General features: G+C 36.1%; 3 protein-coding genes across 6 annotated transcripts; all 3 read right to left on the bottom strand.

The window, feature by feature from the left end:
* Nucleotides 1-3,056: 3,056 nt before the first annotated feature.
* On the bottom strand, nucleotides 3,057-9,362 carry LOC107037171 (TWiK family of potassium channels protein 7). 4 transcript variants are annotated; one of them, XM_015255569.1, is made up of 7 exons: nucleotides 8,971-9,362; nucleotides 8,304-8,435; nucleotides 6,118-6,316; nucleotides 5,513-5,725; nucleotides 4,137-4,286; nucleotides 3,696-4,039; nucleotides 3,057-3,597 (listed from the first exon to the last, which is right to left on the bottom strand). In XM_015255569.1, exons 1-7 carry the CDS (start codon nucleotides 9,130-9,132, stop codon nucleotides 3,553-3,555), a joined length of 1,245 nt encoding a protein of 414 aa, XP_015111055.1. In that variant the 5' UTR covers nucleotides 9,133-9,362; the 3' UTR covers nucleotides 3,057-3,552. The 4 variants fall into 4 exon arrangements, with proteins under 4 accessions (XP_015111055.1, XP_015111058.1, XP_015111057.1 ...); XM_015255572.1 differs by having other exon boundaries at nucleotides 6,118-6,220; XM_015255571.1 differs by having other exon boundaries at nucleotides 8,352-8,435.
* Nucleotides 9,363-11,015: 1,653 nt separating this feature from the next.
* LOC107037144 lies at nucleotides 11,016-18,249 on the bottom strand. Its single transcript, XM_015255533.1, has 8 exons — nucleotides 18,025-18,249; nucleotides 16,304-16,503; nucleotides 16,026-16,217; nucleotides 14,319-14,546; nucleotides 12,391-12,566; nucleotides 12,184-12,309; nucleotides 11,196-11,307; nucleotides 11,016-11,134 (listed from the first exon to the last, which is right to left on the bottom strand). Exons 1-8 carry the CDS (start codon nucleotides 18,207-18,209, stop codon nucleotides 11,016-11,018), a joined length of 1,338 nt encoding a protein of 445 aa, XP_015111019.1. The 5' UTR covers nucleotides 18,210-18,249.
* An 87-nt stretch (nucleotides 18,250-18,336) lies between these two features.
* Nucleotides 18,337-25,833, bottom strand: LOC107037212 (cytochrome P450 4g15). The gene is made up of 6 exons (XM_015255630.2): nucleotides 25,817-25,833; nucleotides 25,317-25,570; nucleotides 24,336-24,533; nucleotides 20,611-21,260; nucleotides 19,112-19,349; nucleotides 18,337-19,025 (listed from the first exon to the last, which is right to left on the bottom strand). Exons 2-6 carry the CDS (start codon nucleotides 25,543-25,545, stop codon nucleotides 18,664-18,666), a joined length of 1,677 nt encoding a protein of 558 aa, XP_015111116.1. The 5' UTR covers nucleotides 25,546-25,570; nucleotides 25,817-25,833; the 3' UTR covers nucleotides 18,337-18,663.
* Nucleotides 25,834-27,233: the final 1,400 nt, after the last annotated feature.

The following is a 27,233-nucleotide window of genomic DNA, read 5'->3' as shown; positions in this document are numbered from 1 at the left end:
TCTTCACTCTACTTTTCCACGTGTTGACGCTCTAACAGACTACTCGGTGACGTCATGCGCAAGCGCATTGAGTCGGAGAGAGGCTCGTGTGCGTGCGAGCGGTGCCGACATAGGGCACATGGTTCTCTCTCACCAGGGGTTCTCCGATAGAGCCTACCTGGAGGGGTAGAAATAGAGAATTGCGTTAAACTTTATCCCTGTAGGAGATACATGAAAATGTTTCCTACAAAAATTGTCGGAAATATTATAATAAAATTTATGAAAAAAAAAAAAAAAATTCATCGATTGGAAAAAAAGTTATAATGAATTTTAGGTCGTAATTCCGTGAAAATTGCTTCCCAATGGGGTAAAAAAATGAGACTTGAAGCTTGAACCTTTCTAAACATTCAATAAGACGGGAAAATTTAAAAAAAAATTGTTTTTGAATGTTTTTTAAAATTTTTCTCACCCCGAGTTTGTGAACGGCTCTGGGGGATGAACGACGCGAAATAGGGGTGAAGTGGTCAAGATCTTTTTTGTAGAGAATTTTGCGCTCTACAATTTTGTTTTTCATGCTTCACATCGTAGCTCGAGTATTTCTCGAGTTATTTCAGAAAAACACTTTTTTGGGGGTAATTTTCATTTTTTTTTCACCCCTTAACGGAGGGTGAGTACCTTGATTAGCCCCGAATATTGATTATAAGTCAACAATTGATTTTTACACAAAAAAGCAGGCTGTTTCGCAGAACCATGTCTTTCAGACCTTCTTTCACTGGACTAATTGCTGTGATTTGGTGGTGTCCTTTTCAATCCTTTCAATGGCATGTAAAAGTTTTAAATAAAAACGACCACCTGGGTTGGAAACAACACCTCACGGATTTAAACCTATGTTTCTAGTTGATGACTGAGGATTTGCACTTGAACTTTTCTTATATCAATCTTTATACTTTTATATCACTCCGCGCTATAAGTCTAGTTTATCGCCTGGTGCACTTTGAGCAGCGTGCTTAAAGTAGAATGGTTACTCTCCAAAGCGATCGTTGAGTGTCCGTCAAGAAAATCTAACAAAATTAATCAAAAAACTATGATTTATAATTGAAAATTCTCTTTGTGTATTATAAAATTTATGAATATAAGAATTAATCGATTATTTTTATTTTATTTTTATTATTTTTCACTTATTAGTCAAATAATGTACCTCCTTTGACTAGCGTCGTTTTATGTGTGGCAACGCTGTAACTTAACAGCGTAGGGAAAACGAGATTTGAAATGCCCGCTTGTTCTCACTCCACTAACGCGTCGTTGCCGCATCTACTCGACACGCAATTTCCAAACACCGAGGAGCAGAAATTATTTATAACTAAAGTCCCAAACGGTCAATAATTTTCATCGATGGTCGTAAATTTTTGTTTTTTTCCCATTTTTGGCATTTTTTAAATAATTTAATCTTGGATTTATCATAAAAACCACCCAAAAATGTTGCCCATAGGACTCTGTGTTAAAATCTAGTTTTTCATTAATTCTTATCAACCATACTAAACGATCAATATACTACGAATTGCACCAAATTTTTTCGGCCGTGTGGCGAATTATGCTAATTCACTCGGGAATATACTTTTTTGCAACAAATATGAGTTTTTAACAATATCAATATCGTTTTCAACAATATTCGTTGAAAATGTAATTTGTACCCTTGTACTGTAATGTCCTATTATAAATTAGTTTTTAAAAAGAACGCTTGCTAATTTAAGCATTTTAAGCTGTATCGAATAAGATCTTCTCTTATTTTACATACGAACAAATTTTATAGAAAAATCTAGCGAATTCGGTAGAAAATTCGATTGAATTTCTATTGAACCTTCCATTATTTTTCGGCCGATTCGAACAGTGATATCGCCAGACAAGACAAGGCAAGAGTAGGCTGCCCTCTCGTATTGTGTCGACATGTGGCGAGAACCGTCTGGTCTCGTATTGGCGGCTGCGACAAAATCTGTCTCTTGTGTCGGTTTCTTAGGTCAATAAAACGAGACGCTTGTGGTCTCGTCTCGTCTGGTTTTGAATTCTTGTCGAGAATAGAATTCTGTGAGCGCGATATTCTTTTGGCGTTTGAAATGTCTGCAAAGTATAAAAATTCAATGCGATTCAATGCCATAAAAAAGACTTCATTTTTTCTTTTATTTTTTTTAAATTTCAGTTTATAATTTCAGAAAGGTACCTTCAGGGCTAAACTTCAAAATTTTTGAAGACTGCCAAAGACTACTAGAATTTTCAATAGAAGTGCAATAGAAATGCAATAAAATTTTCTATCGAATTAACCAAGTGTTTCCCCGAAATTTTGTTCTATAAAAATCAATATTCGATGAAAAATACTTGTGGGGGGTTGCCCATAATATTAAAGAATATTGAGACTGTCCTCTAAGAATCACACCAAGAAAAACGATAACAATGATCTCTTTCCCTCCCTTCCTGTTTATTCGAGAATTATAAAAAAAGTTAATAAATAAAATTATCATGCAAATTCATTCGTGACCATGGAGTCGAAGGGACGTAAGTGAGGTGTATAAACTTTGCTTTTCGTCCTCTCACATCGATGAATACATTAGATACAGTAGTGTGAATTCCCTCACCGATTTTTCATTTAAAATTTCAGAAAGAGTTACTAGAGGCCACGTTTTACGGAAGTCCACATAGTTGTTGTAGCTATATTTTATCTTCTGAAAATGTTATGAATTATTTGGTTTTCCTTTTTTGTCCAGAAAACTTCTGAACCCCAGAATATATGACAGGAATGTTGAAATTTCATTATCGTTTCAGAAATGTCATGATTTTCCTGAAGAAAGATAAGTTTAGGTAATTAGTAGAGGGATGATCAAATTTCTGGAATCTTCAATAATTTCCTGTGGCAATTCAAATTCTTAGGAGTTCAAAGGTTTGAACAAAACTTTTTCATGATGCAGTTTTTTTACAAAAACATCTGTTTTCGTTTTTTTAAGGAGATTTCATTATTTTTTTCAAAATAAGCAAGGAATCGTTTTTATATCCTGTAAATATTTTTATTTTCAGTTTAATTCGGCTCATTTATTTTTGACACGCTAGATCGTCTTTCCAATTAACAATCGAAGCAAACCAAATAGTTTTACTCCACAGTCATCCTTTCCACCGACTTTCAATTTTTTATTGAAGATTTTCCCACTTCCTTTACTTCTTTGAGAATTTATTTATACACGGAACTCAATTGAAAAATATCTGTGGAATTTATCATTCATGTACCAAATTCAATTAGTCAATTCTTAGACTCCGAGAATATAAATACAATGTATAGTATGTGCATATGAACCCGTTGCTGTGCGCGTATTTTTTCAACTATTGCTTCGAACAAAAAAAATTGTTACATCAATGAGGAGCTTGTGGCCGATTCATATAATGTAATTAAGAATATTTTTCATATAGCTCGTCACGTTTGTATTTTATTTAATGGATATGGTAGTTCCTTCGTGTATAGCTTCGTGTACACCGCAGCGATCGGCCTGATGTTTTGTCCAGTTGGAGTCAACACTTTTCTTGGCCGATACTCTACCGCGTATCTCGATATTGTGTAATGTCGTATAATGTCGAATGCTATATACCCATGATAAATTCAGATACTTAAACCATCAATATTTTCATTCTCAACGTTATACATTTCAAACACTAGACTCGTAAATAATAATTCGTACGATTTTTTGATTCTGATTCTGAGAGGCTGACGCTTCAATTTCCTTTAGCACAGCTTGAACAGCTTCTTCCCACTCAGTATGCTCCATTTCTTTACCATTTCTCTTCCTAAGTTTTGGCAATGATGCGACAGCCAAAATTTTTTTCAAATCCAATTGTAACGCTGACATATCTCCACCGGCTTGTTCCCCTAATTTTTTTAGCGCCTCGACTACGGGCCCCCGCAAAGCTTGCAGACGTTGCCACGATTGGTTGTACTGCATTCTTACGAGTTCAATTATAGTTCCTGTAAGAGCTAAGCCCACAAGTATGTACAAAGAACACAGAAGCATGTATTTCGGTTTCTCTGAAAAGCACAAAAAAGAAAGAAAATATTATTTATTTGTTCAATGAAGTATTATACAATTATCGCATATTTTGAATTAGCCTCTTGAATCATTTACTTGGAACGAGATCTCCAAAACCAATTGTCGTCATTGTAACAAACCAAAAGTAAAACCCGTCGAAAAAATTCCAATCGTCTTCCCATAACATAAACATTGCCGCTCCACAGGATAAATAAATGAAGAGAAGAACTACCGCGGCGAATGCGCCTGAAAATTAATCATCATTTATCAATGTTTATGATTCATCAATATTCTGGTTTGCAAATATCCGGTTTTTTTCTTCTCAATGATGATATTGTTAAGTCAATCAAGAAAATGCTTGCATTCAGGCAGATTGTACTGTCTGAGCAATATGAATTTTACTCTCTCAGTACATTTACAAATTTTTTTATCATCATTTTTGAATGAGGAACCGACCAGAATATGACTCTACGAATAAATAGCCGAAGGAAAAAATGTTCGATGGCTCTAGGAACACGTAAATTTGTGCAATAGGCGACAAAATGATGCCTCGTTATAAGTTTTTTTCCGCCTACCGAGAAAACAGTGGAAAAAACAGTAAATTCTAACCAATAGAAAATATCGGCTGAATTAAATTAATAGGAGAATCAAAATCGAGTGATGATTTTCTCCTAAATATTTTCCAGAAAAGTTGAACTATCGTCTACGGATCACATGCAAACAGTTCCAAGTGTTCAAAACCCGGCCGAGTAGAATGGTGAGATCTAACCATTTAAAGTAGCTCTACCCTTCGGCCGGGCTATTCTATGTATACTTTTGAATATTTTTAATTTTTAAATTTTCCAACTAAATTGCATGGAAAAAATTTGAAGACATTCATACCCAGTCAGTATTATCTAAATTAAATTTCGCAAAATATTGATATTTTTTCAAATATTTCCCTCTTATAAATAAATAATAAAACTTCTTTGCAAAACGTTGGATTATTTTTTATGAGGTGTCAAAAAAATTCTTGATATTTTCTCATCTAATGAAAAAAAATTCAGATTTTAATCTTTGATTACAATGGAAATGTTGATTTCCACATAAGACACTGGGTTAAATCCTGATTTTTAAACATTTCTTCTTTGAAAAACCAAAACGATAATTAAATTGAGAATAAAAATTGGAATTCCGAATCTAATCGAGTTTTCTGCAATTTTTTTGCAGTTTTCAATAATCTTGGAATTTACCGTAAGGGTAGAGCTACTTTAGAGTCTTGACCATCATCGCAGTATACCCTAGGGAATACGCTATGATTTTCTTTTGAACCTTGCCAAACAAGTATTTCTATATTTGTTCCAATGACTCTGGATTTGAAACTCATCTTCTACTTCGTTTCTTCACAGCTTAAATTTGTTCGGAAATAATATAATAGAAATTAGGGATTAGCACAATGACATTAATATTAAAAGGCGACAAGAAGTATTTACCTAAAGACCTGCGACCCGTGTTATTACTAGGGATTAAACGGGTCATGAGAGGGGGTAATCTTCTTCTCATTTTGTCTGCAAGGTTGTTCACTGTTTCGGCGAAGAGTTTACCCCAGGCAGCAATTGCGGTCAGCGTCAATGGTATCCCAACAAAGGCGTAGAAGATACAAAATACCCGCCCCCAGTCGGTCAAAGGGACAACATTCCCGTAGCCTGAGACACAAGTAGTCATTTAGATCGGTGGAGCACGTTCGAAAAATATGTGCAAAGGGGATTAATTTTCAGATGCCTTGCGGGGTGTTGAAGAGCTTCGAATTATATTCTGTTATTGTTTTTTCAGAATTACTGTGGTACACTAGAGCATTAAGGCGCAAATGCCGTTTTCCACGAATGTGAACTTTATAGGGTGAACCGACGGCGCGGTTTGTACTCACATTCGTTGAAAACAAAATTTATGCCGGTATCTATTGCAAAGGATGACATAAAATATATAATTGGCATTATACTGAAGAGCTTCCTCCTTTCTTCAGAGCGTCGAAGCCTTTACTGAGTTTTGTCATATTTATGCCCCACTGACATTGCGGAAAAACTTTGGAAAATCATACCAATTGTTGTGAGTACAGTACTGGCGAAAAACATCGCCTGAAGTATACTCCATCGTTCTGTCACTGCGGATGATAAGTCAATAATGTCTCCATCTTTTAAATCCTTAAAAGATTCAATTTCAGTCAGTGAACTAATCAGAAATCCTCCCTGGGCAGCTGTTTGCACAGCATTCTCATAAGAATGTAATTCTACTTCAATCTGGAATTTAAAAAAATTGAAACCGACTGCTCACTGAATTACATTCAGTTAAAGTACGACTATTAGACATGATTTGGAGTGGGTGTAACCCATCACGGGTCGAACCGACACCTTCCCGATCACTGCTCTATTTTTAACTTCAGGACTTATATCGGATAGTTATTGTAATGGCCTCGAAAATGGAAATCGGAAATTTCATGATATCTTCACGTTTCATGACCTCTAGAAACTTTCTATGAATTTTCTAGAAGAGTATTGTGTGTGTGCGTACGTCCATATATGAGAAAAAGTTTACACAACAAATTCTCTGGAACGAACGATTCAATTATTTTTTGTTAAGCAATCGACACCTATCTATGTAATTGACAGGTGATTAGATTCTGAACAACATTTCAGCGATGTTCTAGATTTTTCAATGAAACGTATGGAGATATCCTAAAACTTCGACATTCAATTTTCGAGATTACTATAGATACTCCATCTATAGATCGAAAAGCTGATAGACACAAACAAAAATCGTTACAGTAACAATTTTCAACGAATGAGAATACCGTGGTGGCACCAGTTTTCGAATAGTTAACGGGTACCCCCCCATTAATATCGGATTATTTGTCTTTTCCTGTCAAATGTGAAATATTAACTTTTAGAAGTCAATTCGGATGGTTTTCCGATAGAAAGACACTCGATTTTGATTGAAAAAGTTATGAATTAGATGAATATTCGCGAAAATAAAACATAGTGCCCCGAACCCAGATTTCGAATGTCCAAAACCAACATACCCACCCCAGTTGTCGAATAACGTCGGCGCAGTTTTCGAATAAAGCGAATTAAAGGGATTTGGGCGAAGAAAATTTAGGAAATGGTTATGAAAAAGATCTAGAGCAATTATTGTTATTTCAGCATTAAAAACCTCATTAAAGACTAGCGCATAAGCTCTCTTCCTCTGTACCCCCGTCACCGCGTTCTGCAAAGGGAAAGGGGAAACTGTTGGAGCAACGTTGTGGCGAAGAAGCTTCTTCGTCACTACGTTAAGACTCTTCTTCTTAGCTTCTTCTTTTTTGATGGCATCTTCTCATTTAGTAGTCCCCTGTTGAATTTTCAATTCACGTTTATTCTAGATAGGTAAGAAATCGGTTATAAGGTTAGAAAGAATACATTCGCCAAGTCCTCCCGCCTCGTATTCTATGAACCCAAACTTGAATGACATATTTCTTAGAGATTTATATAATTTTTTCATTTGTTTCAATCTGTATCGATTCAAAAATTATCCCTCTACTCATAGAAACTGATTGAAATCAATTTTTTGCTTACATTTTGTCTCCAGATCCTTATGGAGTGTGACTGAATCCAACCGTCTGTGCACTACATAAACTGCTTGAAAAACAGATTAGTGACTAATCCGTTTGTTGACTAATAGTGTTAGTTAATCGAGCACCCCAGATAAATGGAATTTTAAGAATTTATTGCACTCTGTGTAATGCATATAAATATTGTAATTCGTGCTGAATTCGTGTATAACTGCACATTGAGAGGAAAACAATGAAAATGGACTTCGATGCCTTTGAATATTTAATCGTTCGAAATTATGCCGCACGGTCGCTCCAAATTCGGCTATTTGGGTCCCATTCGAAAACTGGTGCCACCACGGGGCACAGATCCACGACAAATCAAGCAGCGAGCTGCGGGCGTAGGCTCCCGGGTTAGCGAGCGGAGTGAACAGGGGGCAAAGTGCCCTAGTAAATACATAACTGGAATTGTTTCAAGTGTTAAAAAATCATAATTCCCTCAATTATCTATACTTTTCCATTTTTTAATAATTGTTGTCTGATAGTCATTTTTCCAGAAAAAAATTGAGTCGAAAATCCCCAGGATCGACTTTTTTGGCGTGCTGATTTGGCGTGGAACTGCTCGAATACAGACCTCGCCTTTGGCTTGGCCTGTACACTTCGCATTCGTCGAAAACGGAGAATGTTTAGTTTTCAATTACCACTTGCTTGAAATTAATTGTATCTCTTTCATTTAAAATTTGATTTACTAAATGATTCCTCTTCCTTGTAAGGTCAGCTTTAACTCTCCCTGAGTTCAAAATTTCGGAAGGTAGTTCCAATTGTCTGAAAATCTGAAAAAAAAATTAAACTTCAAGGAACCATTCGATATATATTTCAATTAAGAAGGAGAAGGAGAAACAGAAACAGAACTATTCAGAGGGGTCATTAAAAATAATCAGAATCAACATTCTAAACTCGTGTCATCGGCTAAATCAATTACCTATATACAGACCGATCGAAAAGTGCGAACCCCCCGTCGACTGTACGGCGAAGAATTTCGCTTTTAAATTCTTTATTTCTCTTGTTTCATCCTTACCTCGCAACTGTTATATTTGAATGATCCAATTGGTAATTTTGGAACAAAGCCAGCTTTAAGAATTACATGCTGGTTGCTGTGTTTCCAGCTGGAAACACTAATTCTTGCCCGCCGATTGTCTGTTTAACTTTATAAATGACCTTACATTGTATGTTTACCAAAAACTGACGAAATTTTCAATTCTTTGGAATGAGAAGTTATATGCATTATTTACATTACGGAGAAAAAAGGAAAATGCGTAGGGGAATTGGTGAATTTTCTGTTTCTATTTTCTGTGAATTTTATAGTACCAGACCACCAAGGGCGGTATAGATCATCAACGCTGTCAACAGGGCCAGCGGTCCAGCAACATGTTTCAATTGATGGAGAGTTTTTTCACTAATCAAATATCGCACGCTCCTTGCATGTTTCTTCTCTATATCACCGATCAATCCATTACTTTCACGAGTCATTTTTCATTGAATTTTTCTATTACACATAAATTGGCACTTTGTTGTATTTTATATTATTTCAACAGAATACTTCCAATGACAGTTGAAAGTATCTCGCGATGACTTAGAATTGTAGACCATGTGTTGATTTGCATTAACTGAATGGAAATGATTCATCGACGTGTAGGAAAAGTTCTATTATTGTTTAAAATCGGAATCTCATGCCGAAACGTCCGCGAAAACAGAGCGCGATTGACTGTGAAAATCGAGTTTCTGGATGCCGGGAGAATTTTATCTGAGTTTCGAAGAATTGCCGGTAAAAAAGAATGGACAAGCAATTACCTTTTTTACCGACTACAGTTTCACTTATGGAGAACATCCGTGATTTTCAGCACTCTCATTTCCAAGGATGGTGAAACAATGAAACCGCAAGACAGTACGATTCAGCATGATAGCTTATTTAATTCCTTGATTAAAATAGTACTTTTCGTCACTAGTTCGCAAGAAACTTTTCTGGCGAATATTAACCCCCTAAGCTGAATTGCAATATCCCCACTCTACGACCGTCCAAGCGGAATGGTAGCGTCCCCACTCGAGCGCCCTATTGCGCTTCACCGTAGAGGGTTAATTTGCGGCCCGATTTGTATTGAGCTTTCTATTAGTTTTTGGCCGATTCTATTGGAATGTTCAATAGAAAATATTTTATAAAAAAGTAAACAGACTTCAATTTTTCTATGCAACTTATTCTATTGAGATATTTTCTATAGAATTTCCTCGGCTCAAAATTTCCAAGTTTCTTCATTCTTATTTTTCTTTTCTTTTCATCGAGGAAATCAAACAAAAAAACTTGAAACATTTGAGCCGAGAAAATTCTTTAAAAAATATCTCAGTGGAATAAGTCGTGTAGAACAATCGAATTCTATTGACTTTTTCTATGGCATGTTTTTTGGTGAACATTTTAATAGAATGGGCCAAAAACTAATAAAAAGTTCAGTAGAAATTCAATAAAATTGTCTAGCGAATTCGCCAGTGACTTGTTGCGAATTCAAATATAATTCATCATTGTCGATAGTTCAAATGAGTATTATCGTTATGAGTAGTATCGTCAATAATATTTAATAAAATTTTTCATCACTTTTTAAATAGTTCATGGGACGAAGTAAATATTTTCACATCTTTTTAAACCCTCGATCACTTGCGCTCGGCTGCCAGCCTTGATCCGTCGCACGGTTAGCGCAGCGCCGCTGGGTTAAACCGAGCGCGCAGTTGCCACCTTAGCGCTTATACTATACCACTATGTGCTCATTTCAAGTGTGGCTGTGAACGTAGCAATACTGTCGCTCAAGGAGTCGACAGGGACTCACTCGCACCGGGCGGCGCGGCGTCGTTTTTCTGTCCGTTCGACGTTTCTTTTCTTTTTTTAGTTAAACAAATTTCCTGAGAAAAAAAATAACGCCACCGCTTAATAAAAGCATTGAGCTAGGAACTCCAATTTTTTCAGAATTTTTAAGCGTAGAGAAACACTAAAATATTTATAAAAAAAACAAAAACGGGACGTGCCGCGCTCATTGAGCGAGTGATCGAGGGTGAAATAGAAACGCCTATATATCTTGAGTCACTGGGAAGTTTGAACAACAATTTTATCAATTTAATGAGTGAGAATAATAATATTCTGAGAATTTTTTTTTTATTTTCGTGTTGAATGCATTGTGATTTCAACTCTTGAGCAATCTGCAGCCAAATTCTATCCACCCATCATTGTCTATATCTAAAAACATAGCAATCACTCTTTGATTTCAATTCTACATATTCACTTGAATTTCATCACATGATATTGGAATGGTTCGGCAAAAGATTATTCATTTTTCCAGGTACACTCGGGTACAGACTAAAAATAGAAAATGTTAGAGGGTCCAGAACGGCGTTCGCCTATGTGTCCATTCTAAGAGTTTCCTGAAGGCTTCTGCATCATTTTCCTTGCACTTCTCTATCATGGCCAGATATGATGTTTTCAACTCTTCACCTAGTATCATAGTCAAGCGTAACTGTACCAGAATACCATTATCGTTTCAATGCGTTTTTACCTTTGGACACTCCAGCGAGAAATCTTGCTTTGTCCATTTCTTTCACCATCTCCAACTTCTTATATGATTCAAAAGCGAAGGTCAAATGTGGAGTCGCAGAACTTGGTCGACCCTTAAAAATTCATAATGAGTAGAATTGTCTTGAGTATTTGTCACTCAATCATGGGCTCAACTTTGGCGCGCTAATGTTTTAGTCCGATCGGTCCAGTAGTTCCTAAGATATAACAACTTGTCTAAATTTTGTTTTTCATCAATATCTCAAAAACTACTGCACCGATTCCAATTTTTTTTCAAAATACTCGTTTCGATGACCTCTATGTAAGTCAATCAGAATATATAGATTCTTTAATACATAGTTTGGAGGTATTGCCGTTTTTCTATTTTTTATGAAAAATCGTGTACGCACGATAACTTGAGAAAAAAAGGAGGTAGCAAGTTGAAATTTGGTATGATTCTAGCTCTTATAATACTAAAGGTTGTTATTTTGGATAGGCGCAATCGGCCAAGTGGTTACTGAGATATGCAACCTTTTGTGTAAACATATTTTGTTAATTATCGCCGAAACTACTTAATAGATTTGATTTTTTGTTCTCAAAATATTCGTCTCGACGGCTTCTATCTAGACCACTCAAAATATCTATACCCATTCATGGAAAATTTTCGAGATATTGCCGTTTTTTAAATATTTTAGGGAATTTCTTGGACAATAATTTTTCATGTTTTTTTTACTCCATCTTTTTCACATTTCAGAAAAAAAAATCAAACGAACGATGTTTTTTTCTACCAAGTTCATGGTAAAGAGTAGGGAGCAAAGAAACTCAAGAAGAAAAGAACAAACAAATAACAACAAATGACTCGCACAGAATCTTTGAACAATACCAAACCCATGCCTCACCACAATCTTGGAGCAGTTATTATGACTGTATTTGAGACACTGCAAAGTGATTTTGATAAAAGGTGGCAATGCAATCAGTGCCTTATCGTTCACCTGTTCCAATTCAAATTCTCCGAGGCAATAATGGGCATCTGCAAGTCTCGCAGCCAATCCCGACTTCTCCGCGTGTTCTTTAAATGAAACCAAGTGTCGTTTGACTCCTTCAACATCCTTCAGCACCTGAAAACATTCCAGAGTCATTAACGATGAGAGAATCGTATCAAATTATATATAATTATACATAATTCTGTACTAACTTACTTTATAAACAGATGCGAGTTCTTTATAACCATTGCAAACCCCATTTGGATCTGGGATTGTCTCAACTATTGCTAAATATTTGGAAAAGTTCTGAAGAGCTTCGCTGATATTATCTGCAGACAATTGCATCTTCGCCGCTTCGTACAAAGCCTTCGCAAGATGTTCTTCATCTCCAGCTATCAATGAATGAATTCTCCAAATAATTCACTTCTATTAGGGCTGTCTATATGTTACATATGACATTCAGGGCGCGGGAGGGGAACATTGGGGTAGTGTCCAAAAACTTTAAAATAATTATAAATGTTGTTTCTTTATTTTTCACCCTCAAATCTCCAAAACACGACAGAAAAATTCGGAAATCGGTTGAAAAGGTCCCGATGAATCGATTTTTTAATTTGGGACACGATAGGGTATCCATAAGACAATTCTTTTTCTTCAATTTCATGTTCATCATCAGAAGAGTTGATTTTTTTAATTGAGAAAATTCTCAATGAGTTTGTTTATGCTTCAACTTGAAATTAGTGTTTTTGCTATCTCCAATGTAAATACCACATTGTTTTGATTGATCAATGATCCATTTCCGAAAAAAAATATGAGTACCCCACTGCGCCCCGCCCGCCCCTTTGTTCCGGTCACCCCTAGCGCTCTCTGCTTGCGACGCGCGGTGGGCTTGAGAGTGCTGTGTAGGGTCGCGTAACTCTTTCCTTACTCATATTTCGAAATCTTTTTTTTCATCACGCTGTGACGAAAAGTGAACTTTTCGGCACGCTCCGCGTGCCTAAAAGTCCAATTTCCGCCACATTGTGATGAAAAATATTGTTCGTAATTCGTGAAAAAATGTTTTTTAGCTCGTTACGAAATATACTATTTCCGGCCTGTTGCGTTGGGGTTTTTTACTCGTGTGGCGGTGGCCTCCGAGCCGTACGCGAAGATTGGCCAACCACATGAGTAAAAAAACCCCATCGCAACAGCCCAGGAACAATATTTTTCTGTAGTGATTTTCAAGTTTTCGAGTTTGGGAAGTATGTAATACCAATTCCCAGACGAGAAATCGTGAGAAGCAGTACAGAAAAATACTATTTGTTTGTGGCGTGAGCTACAAACGAATTATTATGTCGAATTTCGATTAACACGTCTCGAATATTTTCTATTGTCGTTACCGAGACAAATATCATCCTATCCTTGTTCCTTACGAAATTTCTGGACAATTCTCGCACGCTCTATAAGAAAAGGTATATAAACCCTCGTATTCCCGACCAAAATGTTCAGTCCGATACCGACACCCGATGTAAACACATCTCTTTAAATCTAAATACAAACGTCTTTATTCCACAACAACGAGTTCTTATTTCATGACCCGCACTAAACCGCCACATTTTTTATCGTTATTTTACACTGCTTTGACCCGGTCAGGGTATACTGCGATGATGATCAAGACTTTAAATGGTTAGATCGCACCATTCTACCCGGCCGGGATTTGAACTCGGAACCTTTCGCACGCGAGATATGTGAAATTGACAAAAGACAAAAATTATTCCTCCTCAAATTCTAAATGATTCATAGTCCGAAAATGTTCGTATATCTTTCATAGTTTGGGTATTCGGGCGATTTGGACATTTAAATTGTTGATAATAAATAGCTGCAATGCCTAAAATTGATTGAAAATTGTTTACTCGACATTCCGTGATCATATTTCATTGTTCAAAAAAGCATTACGCATTAGAACACGAGTGGTCGGTCGGTCAATTTAGAAACGCTTTTTGGGGGTGTCCCGCAGCTCTATTAGGAAGGGGGAGGAGTCTACTAAATCTTTCAATTTCTTCCATGAGGGAGGAGNGGGGGGGGGGGGGTCCAGAATAGGTGAGAATCGTCGTATGTAATATATGGGCTGCCCCATCAGGTAAAATCAGGCAATGTAATCAACTCACAATCACTGGCTCTTTCAATCGCATCAATTAGAATCTTCACCGCTAAATTCGGATCTTCGTCTTTCGATTGCTCAGCTAGCGCTATTAACACCTCATTCAAAATGAGATTACTCTCTTGAAATAGAGGCCATTGTTTAGCCTTTAAAATTTTAGAAGCATTCCAGCGTTTTCCTTCGGATGCTTTTCGAGCTTCGTCTAATAGAGTGAAAGCACTTCTTGCATCTTTTACTAGTCATTGAAAGGAAAATCACTACATTGATACATCAATACTAGAACGATTATATAAAATGGAACTCATAACAATTAACCCTTCGTTACTCGCGTCCACGGCACCACGCAGGTGAAATTCTATTTTTTTAAATAACTTTCGAAAAAATTCATTAAAAAACATGCAAAAATTTGTATGCCTTACTGATTTTATCTAACTAGAACTGGGGTATTATTATTGTATTAATATATATGTATATATTAATGCAATAATAATAAAATACATTTAATAATATATATAATATAAATTATAATATAATATAATAATAATATAATATTATGAAGTATTTATATTATATATAATATTATTATATTATTTTATTATAATATATATCAGGGGATGACGGCTAACCTCTGCGCCTACGGATACTATACTATATACAGTAAGGCACATTTACTGGCTTCAAAATCCGTTACAGTCATGTTTTTATAAAGGGAAAGCATATTCTGCAATGTCTAACCACGGTCAAAGCCCCTGATTAGAGAAAATTCACTCCTATGTTAACTGGGAATCAAAAATACGGCGCCATTCCGCGACGCGACTGATCGTGACATGGATCTATTTCACACGGTGTTGCCACACTTGTGGTTGCCAGGAGATTAGCGAGTTTACTCTCCGAATGGATTGTGACAATGGCGCGCTCAGATTTACATTAGGGTAGGGCGCCTTGATGCGACCAATCATGTACGGTTTCACGCGAGTAACGAAGCTATAAGGATAATCGGGTGAGGAGGAGATGTAGGAGGTGAGGCGGAGGGTTTTCTATTGTTTTCCTGCAGAAAACCAATCGCTGAACAAAAAAATTTTTCCCATTCGGATTCAAAATTCAGGCAATATTAGGAAGTATCTCCGGTTACAAATTATTTTTGCAGCTAATCAAATTTATTTGTATCTGTTCCACGCATTGAATGGTTTTCAGATTGTTTTTTTTTTAATAAATGAAAAAATATTAATCCATGCGAAAAAGTGGCAACATCGTCGGTAGTTGTTTTTTTTTTCACCAGGAGCTGGTACCACTGGCTCGAGGGAGCTCCAATCCAGGCGTTGCTGCTCGTTTCGGCTGCGTGCGCAGAGATGTCATTTTTCAGTGCTTTTTTCGCTATTATTAATAAATAATGCTCCTAGGCGACAATCTTTTTCACTCGAAAAATCATTGATCACATGTTCTAAATGTCTTTAAAGTTTCATGACTTTGGCTGCATTTTTTCCTTGGGTTTTGCAGTTTTTTTTTTTGTGATTTCCATAAGATCACGGGTTAAATGACCACTTTTTCAAAAATTCATAATAAATTAACCATGTTCCCCAGCAGTCTGAAACGTTGTACACGCTTTTTCCATCATTTAAAGAATACGTAAAAAATAAAAGAGAAAAATGGCTGCTTTTTTTCTAACCCTCCGGACTCGCCCGATTATCCTTAAGTTGGGAAGTTGAAAACTTACCCTTATGAAAGAGAAAAGTTCCATAAATATATTTTACGATATTTAACATTTCTCCATCATCTTCCACGATTTCGGTTGAAATTTTCAGAGCACTCTGGAACACCTTATCAGCAATCCAAAACCATTCTGGCATCAACGATTGAAAAAACAATGCTGTTTCCAACATTTGGATTGTCTGTTCCATTGGTTTATCTTGAATATATGTTTTATAATTTTAAGTGTTGAATATAGTTAGTCTTTTGCATCAGATTCTGGGAGACAGTCATTCATCATTTTACTTGCTCTTTTCGCCAATTCTGCATTCACTAGCCCATATTTAATTCGTTCGATGAGGTGACGTTGCTCTTTTAATCTTTTAGTTTCAAGATTTATCGATTTAGCCTCATGTTCATAGACCTGTTTAAAGTAATCCTCTGCCTCTTGAAACCCGGCTTCCTTAAGCTCCAATAAAACCGTTTCATGATGTGGTACGCGATATCTTCACATAAAGTATGACATATACAGTACAATTTGACTTAGTATCCTGTTAACCCTAGATTAGACATCCTATGAGGGAAACCCCGCCGTGCGTCGTTTTTCTTTAATTACAATTGCCTGGCTAATCGGAAAAATTCTAAAAAATTTGACTTTGTCAATTGAAGTGTCTAAAAAATTATAGTAATTTTTAGAACAACATATTTCCAAAAATTCTCAAAGAAAACAAATTATTTCGGACAGATGAATTATTTTTTCCCATGTTGAATGAAATTGCCCATGACGCGACGTTGCCGGAAACTCGCTAAACGCGCCCGTACAGTGTAGAGTGAATTCGGAAATGCTAAAGCCTAAATAGACGGCGGTGAATCCCCGCAGAGGTGACCAATCGCAGGGTCGCATTTGGTGATCAGACTAGGGTTAAGGCATTTATGGCGTGATCAGGGGCGGTCGGAAAAAATCAAGAAATTGATTTTTTTGTTGATACATTCTATGATTTTTTTAAAATCGCTATGCGGAATCCCAGATAACTTAGGAAAATGGGTGAAACAGGAATTTTTCAAAAAAATCTATTTTAACTCGGGCTCTTATGGGAATTCGGCAAAAAATGTTAAAAATAGAAAAAAAAGTCGCCATTTTCCTGAAATTTCGTACTTGGGTGGAGCAACCGGCGGCGGTGGCCGAAGTGGTTAAATCGGCCCGACAGCGGGACCCGTGAGGCGCAGGTTCAAGTCCGGCTTGGGGCAATTGGGATTTTTAATCTTTCGGAAATCGTCGATCGGAAGTCTAGACACCGAGAATAATCGAAGAAGTGTTAGGAAAGCATTCTCCGATGAAACGCGGTTGATGGACGCCCGTGTCAACCAAGGTTTTCCATGGTATCTCTTGGTCACCAGGAGAGTCTGTACGTAGGGTACAGCTTCTGGGGTACAATGTGACACGGTTGAATTTGAAGTCGGCCCATGAAATCGCAAATATGTAAAAACTCGAATAGGGTATATATGGCAAGGAAAATAAATACTTGGGTGGAGCTTTCATGGAGGAACATAAACAAAATAATCCAAGTGGTCTAGGAGAATTATTTAGAAGGAATAATGAAAAAACTCATAGCAATCGTGGAGGGGTAAGCGCGGCAAATACGAATGGAGTTGCAATGATACATTTCGCTACGGGAAAGAACATAACAGCTGAGTAAATCAGTGCTGGCAACTTGTACCTCGAACGGCACGACTTCACTTTTTCTATCCATATTAATTATTTTCCAATTATCCAAAAGCCAAGCTAGAAAAATAAAAAAAGGCTTGAAATATGTGGGAAAAAACAGAAAAGTTATTTAACAAACATTTCGAACACAAAAATGGTTGAAATAGATTGAAAATTTGTAATTGAAATATCGTTTTTTTTTGTTCAGCGATTGGTTTTCTGCGAGAGAACAATAAATTTCCCTCCGTCTCACTTCCTACATGCCCGCCCGGCCATAAATACCTTAATCTCTTCACATATATAATCCGAAAATTAAATAAACCTTCTAACCCCGGTAGGCGTGAGCGCAGGCAGTTGCACCTTGAGATTAGCTTTCACCTCGTGGATTTCCACTTTCTTAGCACGCGTCAGGGGTTTTATCCTTGGTGCGTAGATAATACTCGGCTTAATGGCGAAGCGTTCATTCTCATCACAAGGCATCCGAATATTATTGTTTTCCTTCGGCATTTTGTGGTGATCAAATTGTAGACCTTACTACGCAAAATTGAATAGATTGATTAAATAGTTGAGATTCAACTGTCTTGAAAAAAAGAAGGGACACAAATATAGAGTATCAATATCACAGGCGGATTAATAATTTTCTAAAGCAAACTCAAACTTTATTTCATACGATAGATAAATTATTCAAATTTAACAATAAAATAAATTCTAAGTACAGTATACGATCACCCGGGAAAAAAATTAACGGAATAAAACTTTAAACGATTGAAAATCTATACAAACATGTACAATGATTTACACCTATCTCCAAGGTTGTAACAGAAAACGCAAAAATTGAATGAGTAAAATAACCCGGCCAACCAATTCCCGGGTGATGAATTTTAACTAGTTAAAAGGATTTGAGGGTTTTGAAAAAACAACGAAACACCCCCATTAAAAATGACTATTGATATCTATCCCATTAAGCTTTCACAGTAGGTTTTCTTGGCTGAAGGTTTACTCTGAAGCCCTCGGCTCTCTTCAGGATGATGTCAGCCTGGAGCCTGAAATCTGACTCTTTGATGTCGGACTTGACACGGAAGTTTCTCAGGATGGTCGAGAGAAGAATCTTGAGCTTAAGCATAGCGTATTTGCGCCCTACGCAGGAGCGTGGACCAGCTGAGAATGGCACGAATGCATAGTAGTGGCGATTTGCTGTCTTCTCAGGGAGGAAATTGTCTGGGTTAAAGACATCTGGGTTTGGATAGATGTGGGGCTGGCGATGCATCTTGAAGGTACCCACAACGACGGTACAACCAGCGGGAACGGTGTAATCACCGGATGCTGTTGAAAATTGATGAGTAAATGTTAAATTCAAATTTCGTGGCAGATTTTGCTGAATATCTCATTTATATCATGGGAGATCTTACCAAGCTTAAGATCAGTCTGGATCTGACGAGCAATGATTGGTACAGGTGGATACATACGAAGAGTCTCCATCAGACAGCGTTCAAGATATTTCATCTCCAGAGTATCCTGGAATGTAGCTGGCCTATCACTGTCACCGAAGATCTCGTCCAACTCCTGGATCACCTTCTCCTGAATCTCTGGGTGACATCCCATCATTGAGAGGAAGAAGCTGGAGCCAGCAGCGGTGGTATCGTGACCCTAAAATTGAACACAAAATTAATCATCAATCCGCAATGTAAAGAATTTCACTCTCATGTTTATACACGTATAAAAAAATTCAATAGAAAATCTAGCGAATTCGCTGGAAAACTCTATTGGAATTCTATTGGAAAATTCTATTTGTTGTTTGGCGCTAATTCTATTGGATATTTGATCAGAAAAAGTTGATAAATTTCGAATTTCTGTTTGAATTTTTCTCTTGAGATTTTTTTCGATAAGAATACTTGGGCATCAATTTTCCAAGTTTTTTCCACTCGGATTCTGTAATGCAAAACGAAGCAAAATTCATCGAAAAAAACCAAAAAATTTGTGCCCAATAATTCTAATAGAAGAAAGCTCAAAAAAAATGCGAACAAAAATTCAAAATATATTCACTTCTTCCTATAAAATATGCAATATCATCCGGCGCAGAAAATAAGTAGAATTTTTCAATAGAAATCCTGTAGAAATGCCTATAGAATTCCAATAGAATTTTCTAGCTAATTCGCTAGGTTTTCTATTGACTTTTGTTATGCGTGTACATTCCAGTCTCCGTACAAGATCCTTTCGTACAAGATACTAGGCCTGAAACCGTGGTGAGTAATACTTCCACTTCCTGGCGTGAATGTTTTTCATTTCGTATTCTCCGTACATACAAGATGCTCGAAAAAAGGGCTAGGCCCTGAATTGAGTGGGCATGGAGTTGGAATATTGCAAAAATTATTGAAAATATATGCATCTATGATCTAGAATTGCACATCAATTGAATTTCAAAACGAAGTCGTTATAATTGATTTAAAAAAATAAACGTATCGGTCATTGCACTTGGTAAAATATCTATTTTTCTACAAGTATTGCACCATGAGTTTTACGTCCAATTTTGGATAGATGGAGGGTCAAAACAAAACAAAATTCAACCAAATTTTTATGAAAAAAAAAACAAAATTCTAATGATAGTCTCAATTTGACCTCCCAGGCCCCTATTAATAAACTAACTTATTCCGCGCTTCAAAATTGTTATTTTAAGGAAGAACCATACCTTTTAATTAAACAGTCGTGTTTCACACCAGGAATTGTACTAAAACGATCATGAAAAATGAAAATCATCTAGTATCTTGTACGAAGAATATCAAATCAAAATATTTTCCCCTCTGAGCGCAAGTAAAGGGATACGTGATTTTCGAAATTTTATTCCCCTACAGTCCCTGTGGTTTCTTGTACGAAGATTGGACTGTATTCTCCACAATTTTCATCTTCTTACCTCAAACATGATGGTGTCGACTTGTTCCTTAACTTCTTGTTCATTGAGAACAACTCCGTTCTGTCCAGCCTCGATCAGAAGATCCAAGAAGGCCAGCCTCTTCTTCTCACCGACATCGTTGTCATCAACATCAAGATCGTCCTTGAGACCAGACGATTGACCGAATGAAAGTCCCTCCACACTAGTAGCTTTGGCTTCTCTGGCTTCTTTGCTCTCAGTAATAAAGTTACGTTTCCCTGCCTTGTAATCCTCCTTCTTGCGCTTAATAATTTTCTTCGTCAATCCATGGATGATCTCCAGGAGTTGAATCTGATCTTTTCCGTACTTGGTCAGGTTGAAGAGCCAGTCAGGTCTCAACCAAACCCTGGTGTGACGAAGGTGGAGAATGTCACACATCTTCATGACTGCCATGGCGTATTCAAAACCACTGCGGTCTTGCGTTGTTTTTGAGACACCCATGGCGGTCTCCAATAGAATTTCTACGGTGGTTTCTGACATGTAGTCATGAATATCGAATTCCTTCTCACCTTCTTTGCGCATTTTCTCAACTACGCAACGGGAGTTGGCGTTGAAGAGGTCGATGAAACTCTTCAGAACGTTCAAGTGGAAAGTTGGAGCAATGAGTTTACGGTGGGCACGCCATTTTTGTCCTGGAAAAGATTTTCATTCAAGTCAATTTAGAATTTTTCTTCAAGCTTTTGAATCAATTGGTGTTGCAGTCCTTCAAGACAGCGATCTTTTTCTTCAAAATTGAATAATAATTTTGGGTAATTAGCCTTCGATTCGTATTGAATCGGAATTTATCATTAATCATTAATCATTTGATGGAATAAAGTGAGTATAAAAATTACATAATAATAATTCGATAAAATTTTTAGTCTCCAATTCTCAATTTCTGGCATTTGTTTCATGCATTCTATCGAAAGATGAAGATAGAAATCGAATTTATGGATACTCTTCCATTATTCGAAAAAAAAGGATTTTAAAAGATTCCGGAGACATTGAAACATTCATTTATTATATCTTCTCGCTGAAATATTCGCTGATATCTTCTCGCTGAAATATTGATATTTCTCTAATACTTGAAGAAAAAAAGTGATGCAAAGTTGTCGCCGACATAAAAGAAGAAAAAATCCATTTTCTAGTCGATTATCCCTTTCTCATTCTTTTTTCGTTTTCTTTTCATAATAATAATTGGAATTCGACCATCGGAGTGAGGAGTACCTGTATCTTTTAACCATATCAAGGGAAAATTTGATTTAAAAAATTTTCAGGAAGACATGGAGAGTTTTTTTTATTGCCCGAATGAGATTTAGAATGACTTTTGTTTCGTGTTTGTTTTAATAAAAAAAAAACACTTTTGATTGTTCTTCAACATAATTCCTGTTCATTCAATGTTGTAACTTGTGAATGGCGGAAAAATGTATATATAACAAGAATAAGAATGGATAAAATTAAATTAATATAATTCAGTAGCGAAGCGGTAAACCGGGATAAGTCGATTTTGACTATTGGCCAGTTTTTGACGAATATCTTGGAATCTGAGAGAGATACAAATATTTTTGTTATGACCTTTTTTGTAGGGCCAATTGAGGGTTATAAAAAAGGTCATGAGAAAAATTTTGCTACCTCTCATAGATTCCGAGATATTAATAAATACCTGGCCAAACGTCAAAATCAACTTAACCCGGTTTACGGCTGCACTACTGAATTGTGAAGACGGAAATGGAAATAAAATAAAATTAAATTAAATATAATAAAATAGTATAAATTAATCTACCGACGGGCGCGAATCGCCCGTTCGCTAGTTCATCCATTATTTACATAAAAATAGTCAAGTTGTTCAATGCCTAAAATTTGTCACGACTCATAAGGAAGAAACAAGACGATTGAGATTAAAGATTAAGTAACTTATTGGCGTAAGTGAAAGTATCGAGATCCTTCGAGCAAGTGCATGAGACGCTAAAATTTGCTTCCTGTTCGGCCTACATTTCACCTCTATGCAATAGATTGGTCGTGTGTCTACGTACTCCCCGTGGACTTCAGCTGTGTGTAAATTTCTCTGGGAGTGTCAGTAATTGAAATCTACTATCATTAAATTGGCGTGTATTCGTCAGTTGAAAAAAATTTTAAAAATGTACTCAACTGTATCAGCTGTGGGGGAAAGCGGTGCATATTCTACGATAACACTTGGTCATTTCGCATCAATTGTTTTACTCCCGAGGAAATAAATGTTTTTATCGTTCTGAATATTTTATGTTTTTTTTACGTTGTGTTGTAGTTCCAAATGATTTCCCAATCACATTTCCGGGATAGAAGTACAAGTCATCAAAAAAGAATTAAGGCAACAGACAAGTTAAATCATCATCATTTGATTCTAAATTTCAGTCAGTATTTGCATAACACTGGTTTTTCTGCTACTTCATCGCGTGATTTAATCGTCTTTTAAGAGTGTATATTAAACGGGATCATTTTTTCTGGAGTAATTATCGAAGGAACAAGCGGAAATTCTGGAGTAATTTGAAGGAATTAAAAGCAAATTAATCTGCATAGATCTCACAAATCATAACACGCACGAAAAAATTTAACAGAAAAATCTAGCGAATTCGCTAGGAAATTTTCTTGGATTTCGATTGAACTTTCTAGATAAAGCGAAAAATTCAATAAAAATTACCAAAAAAATTACGTAAAAATTACGTTTCAAAACGTAATGCACGAGCGAAGGAAAATTCAATAAAATGTGTGAGTCGGAACTGAAATTGTACGAATTGCCACGTAAATTCTACGATTTGTTCCGTAAAAATTAACCACCCGTCTAATGACTCAGTGCTGTGGGGAGAACAAGTCGTTCCGTAATTTTTCCCCAACGATTGAGAAATTTTACGGAACGAAACAAAATAAAAATAACTCATCAGCTTCATAAAAATTGTTGAACGTTTAAGAATTTTTGATTTTGGAGGCATAATAAGTCGGGAAGTTTCTGTAAGATTTTACTTCTCCGGGAAAAATTACGTGACAATTTCGTACTTTGTTCGATGATGAACCTGAAATTCACTGACCGTTTCAGATTTCTTCTCTTCCACTCCTATAAAAATTACCGGAAAACGATTCCCCATTGCGAATATTTCTCTCCATGTATTAGTTTTTGGCCGATTCTTATTCTTATTTTCTTTTCTTATTCTATTGAGATATTGTTTATAGAATTTCCGCGTCTCCAATTTTTCAAATTTTTGTGTTTGATTTTCGTGATGAAAAGAAAAGGAAAACAAAATGACAAAAACTTGGAAAATTTGAGCCGAGGAAATTCTGTCGAAAAATCGAATTCTATAGACTTTTTCTCTAGAATATTTTCTATTGAACATTTCAACAGAATCGGCCAAAAACTAATAGAAAGTTAAACAGAATTGTCCAGCGAATTCGCAACGATTTTCTATTGATTTCTTTCGTACGTGAAAGGAAAGAATATTCATTGTTTTTTAAATATTGCACGGAGAAAAATTTCATAGAAAATTCATGAGATACACAAAAAAATTATAGTGCCTCCAATAATTTACCACATGCCGCATAAAAATGTTTATGGTGTAGCACGACTGTTTCTTCTGGTGCTGCATGATAACTTTTCGCAGGTGGAAATTGCACTACGTTTGTGGTGCTAGCACATCAACTTTTCTAGAAAAATTGTCTCCGTGTGGAATCCGAGAGATGTGAAAAATTTGATTACTTACCAGTGGAAATTAAGAGTCCATTTCCAAGCCATGGCTGGAAGAATCTGTACTCTGGGGACTTGTCGATGTATACGTGACTGGAAAGGATGACTTCAACGTCCCGTGGGTCGACCAAGAAGACCAGGAGTTTGGGACCGATCCAGAGACGGATCACTTGGTCAAACTCAAAGGAACGCTTGTAGATGTTACGGAAGATAGCTGAAAGGGAATTGAAAATTAGTTCAGTCAATTTTGAATTTATGGACTAGAATTGATTTTCTTTTTTAATTACGACTAAATCAGTAACGATGTAAAAATGATAACTAAATTTTACGCACGCACGAAGAAATTTAATAGAAAACCCAGCGAATTCGTTAGAAAATTCTATCGGATTTCTATTGAACTTTTTAATAGTTTTTGGCCGATTCTATTGAAATGGTGAATAGAAGAAGTCAATAGAATTCAATTTTTCTATATCACTTATTCCCTTCAGATATTTTCTATAGAATTTCCTTGGTTCCCATTTTCTAAATTTTTTTCATTCTATTTTTCTTTCCTTCTCATCAAGAAAATGAAACAAAGAAACTTGAATAATTTGAGCCGAGGAAATTCTATAGAAAACATCTTAATAGAATAAGTCGTTGAAAAATCGAATGCTTTTCACTTTTTCTATAGAATATTTTCTATTGAACATTTCAATAGAATCGGACAAAAACTAATAGAGAGTTCAATAGAAATCCAATAGAATTTTCTAAAGAATTCCTTAGGTTTTTCTATTAAATTTTTTCATTCGTGCACATCTCCTTTAATTTTGAATTTTGATTTTTATTGAAACCTTCACCGATTACAAAAAAAATCTCTTAAAAGTTCCTGGGAAAATGTTGAATTTTAATGATCACGTTTAACATTACACTACTGAAATCAAATGATTTATTTCGTGGAAGGGGGCACAGAATGAATAGTAAATTTGTGCTTTTAAAAACATGCTCCGTAATGACTTACTGTCTGAGCTTCCAACGAATTCTAATGCATTTCCAACAAGAGGATAGCCAGAGGGTCCGGGAAGTTTCTCAGCGAGTTCAATCATGTGACGTCTTGAAATTCTGAAGTAGACGAACCATAGCACAAGTGCTGGGACTAGTAGTGCTAAAAAGGTCGACGATGCTGACATACCAGCCGCTGCAGATGCACCGACGGTACCAGCAACCACTTCGGGTCCGGCTGCAGACATCCTCTTAACTTTATGTGAAAAATTTCTGAAAAATAAATTTACAAAATTGTCAGATTTATTTCTCATCACAGACAATTCATTACTAATTTCATTCCATAATTTCGTCCATTTGTATTCCAAACAAAGAATAAGTTTCACTTTTTTTAAACTTTTTCACTCATGTCAACACAAAAATTGATTAAAATTAAGTTAAAATATCTAATAATTCCTCTTTTTTGTAGTGGAACCTGAACTTGATTTGGAGAAAAAAATGTCAATTGATTTCACCCACCTAAGATTAATTAACACTAGAGCGGTCTAGTTTCAGCCGACCAACTACCACCGAACTGCTCGTCCTCCCGATCACTTACGCCTTTTATAAGCGTTCAGTGCACTCCAAGTCTCAGCTCCCCTACCACTTTACCTTCACAGCCTGACCAGGAGTTTCTTGCCTATCATTAATCGACTTGTGCATCGTCGAAAAATTAGAATAGTAGAATAAATTCTCTATTCACGAATTCGCTCGTCACACAATATTTGCCAATTCATCAATGACTATCTTGTCACTAGTGTCTATGATTTCCTGAAAATGAGGAAACCTCCTTCTAATAAACTCTTTGCTGATTTTTACATTCCTCGTCGAAATGGTAAAGCGAGGCAATATTTTTTAGGCTTTCGATTGGCAATTCAAATTTGCAGTTTTTACTTTAGTTTTACGTTTAACTCCAGATGCGCAAAAAATCGCGGGAACTCCGGGTACATCATAAATAAATACAAATGATGACGAGTCATCGACACGTAAATTCGTGCATGACCTGATCGTTCCATCGACGGGGGAGATGTAAAAAATTAACAAACAATGGATTTGTGTTTTACGTCTGCAGGCTGTGCCAGTAATAACGTCAAATATTACGACCATATATTTTAATGTTCAACGTCATTGAATGACCGAAGAAAATTTCTGTTATAGATTTTATGCAGTTCGTTTATCAATTCTCTCCGTGCCTCACTCATTTTTAAAAATATCTTTGAATAAGGCGAATTGTGGCGGTAAGTACATCAACATTTCGCAGAGCAGATAGACAGTGCAAAGTAAATTTATAAATTGCTTTAATCTCAGTAATTTCAATAATCTCTTAGTGAATAAGGCCAGTAGATTCTCGTTGTACATTTCTTTAACAGCTTTCAAGTCATATTTACGTCTTTGGTTTATCACATTCTGCTCTTCCAAATGTGAAATTTTTTTTCTTTATACACTGAGAGAAAAATATAATTCTTCTGACTATATTCCATCACCATCGAATTATAGTCAAAAAGTCCTCAACAATTTTTCATGGGTTACGGCAACTATGGCCGGAGAAGTAATTACTACAATGGAATGTAGTCATTGCAATTATTTTATAGTTCTACACACGATAGATTTGTCATAGTTACTTTTGAACTTTGGTTAGTTTAACCGCATTTTGATTTGCAAAAATTACGCTTGTGACGTTACTATAATGTTATGTGCCGCATACAAAAAAAAATCGTATCGTTCACCAAAATGCCTCAACTATTTTCTTATTGTAAATGGAACTTCAGATTTTTCTCTCAGTGTACCACTGCACATCGTATATATTCTGTATATTTCATCCTCTCTGTGATGGGGCAATGTATCCTAAATGTAGAAATAAATAATGACATAATAAGAATTCGATAAAATTTTCCCT

This window comes from Diachasma alloeum, unplaced genomic scaffold (assembly GCF_001412515.2).
Source record: "Diachasma alloeum isolate Michigan unplaced genomic scaffold, Dall2.0 Dall_scaffold_00214, whole genome shotgun sequence".
NCBI classification, from domain to species: Eukaryota; Metazoa; Arthropoda; class Insecta; order Hymenoptera; family Braconidae; genus Diachasma; species Diachasma alloeum.
This window is presented reverse-complemented; position numbering and strand designations above follow the sequence as displayed.

Bases quoted from the DNA above. Each gene is read 5' to 3' on its own strand.
- LOC107037212 (XM_015255630.2), bottom strand. From the start codon at position 25,545: ATGTCTGCAGCCGGACCCGAAGTGGTTGCTGGTACCGTCGGTGCATCT. The intron at 19,350-20,610 runs GTAAGAAGATGA...GTTCAATTTTAG, and splicing joins TCGACACCATCATGTTTGAG to GGTCACGATACCACCGCTGC. The intron at 19,026-19,111 runs GTAAGATCTCCC...AATTTTCAACAG, and splicing joins CCAGACTGATCTTAAGCTTG to CATCCGGTGATTACACCGTT.
- LOC107037144 (XM_015255533.1), bottom strand. From the start codon at position 18,209: ATGCCGAAGGAAAACAATAATATTCGGATGCCTTGTGATGAGAATGAA. The intron at 16,504-18,024 runs GTTTATTTAATT...CTTTATGTGAAG, and splicing joins ACGCCTACCGGGGTTAGAAG to ATATCGCGTACCACATCATG. The intron at 11,135-11,195 runs GTAAAAACGCAT...CTATGATACTAG, and splicing joins TCTCGCTGGAGTGTCCAAAG to GTGAAGAGTTGAAAACATCA.
- LOC107037171 (XM_015255569.1), bottom strand. From the start codon at position 9,132: ATGACTCGTGAAAGTAATGGATTGATCGGTGATATAGAGAAGAAACAT. The intron at 6,317-8,303 runs GTAATTGAAAAC...TTTAAATTCCAG, and splicing joins CAATTAATTTCAAGCAAGTG to ATTGAAGTAGAATTACATTC. The intron at 4,287-5,512 runs GTAAATACTTCT...ATTAATTTTCAG, and splicing joins CACGGGTCGCAGGTCTTTAG to GCGCATTCGCCGCGGTAGTT.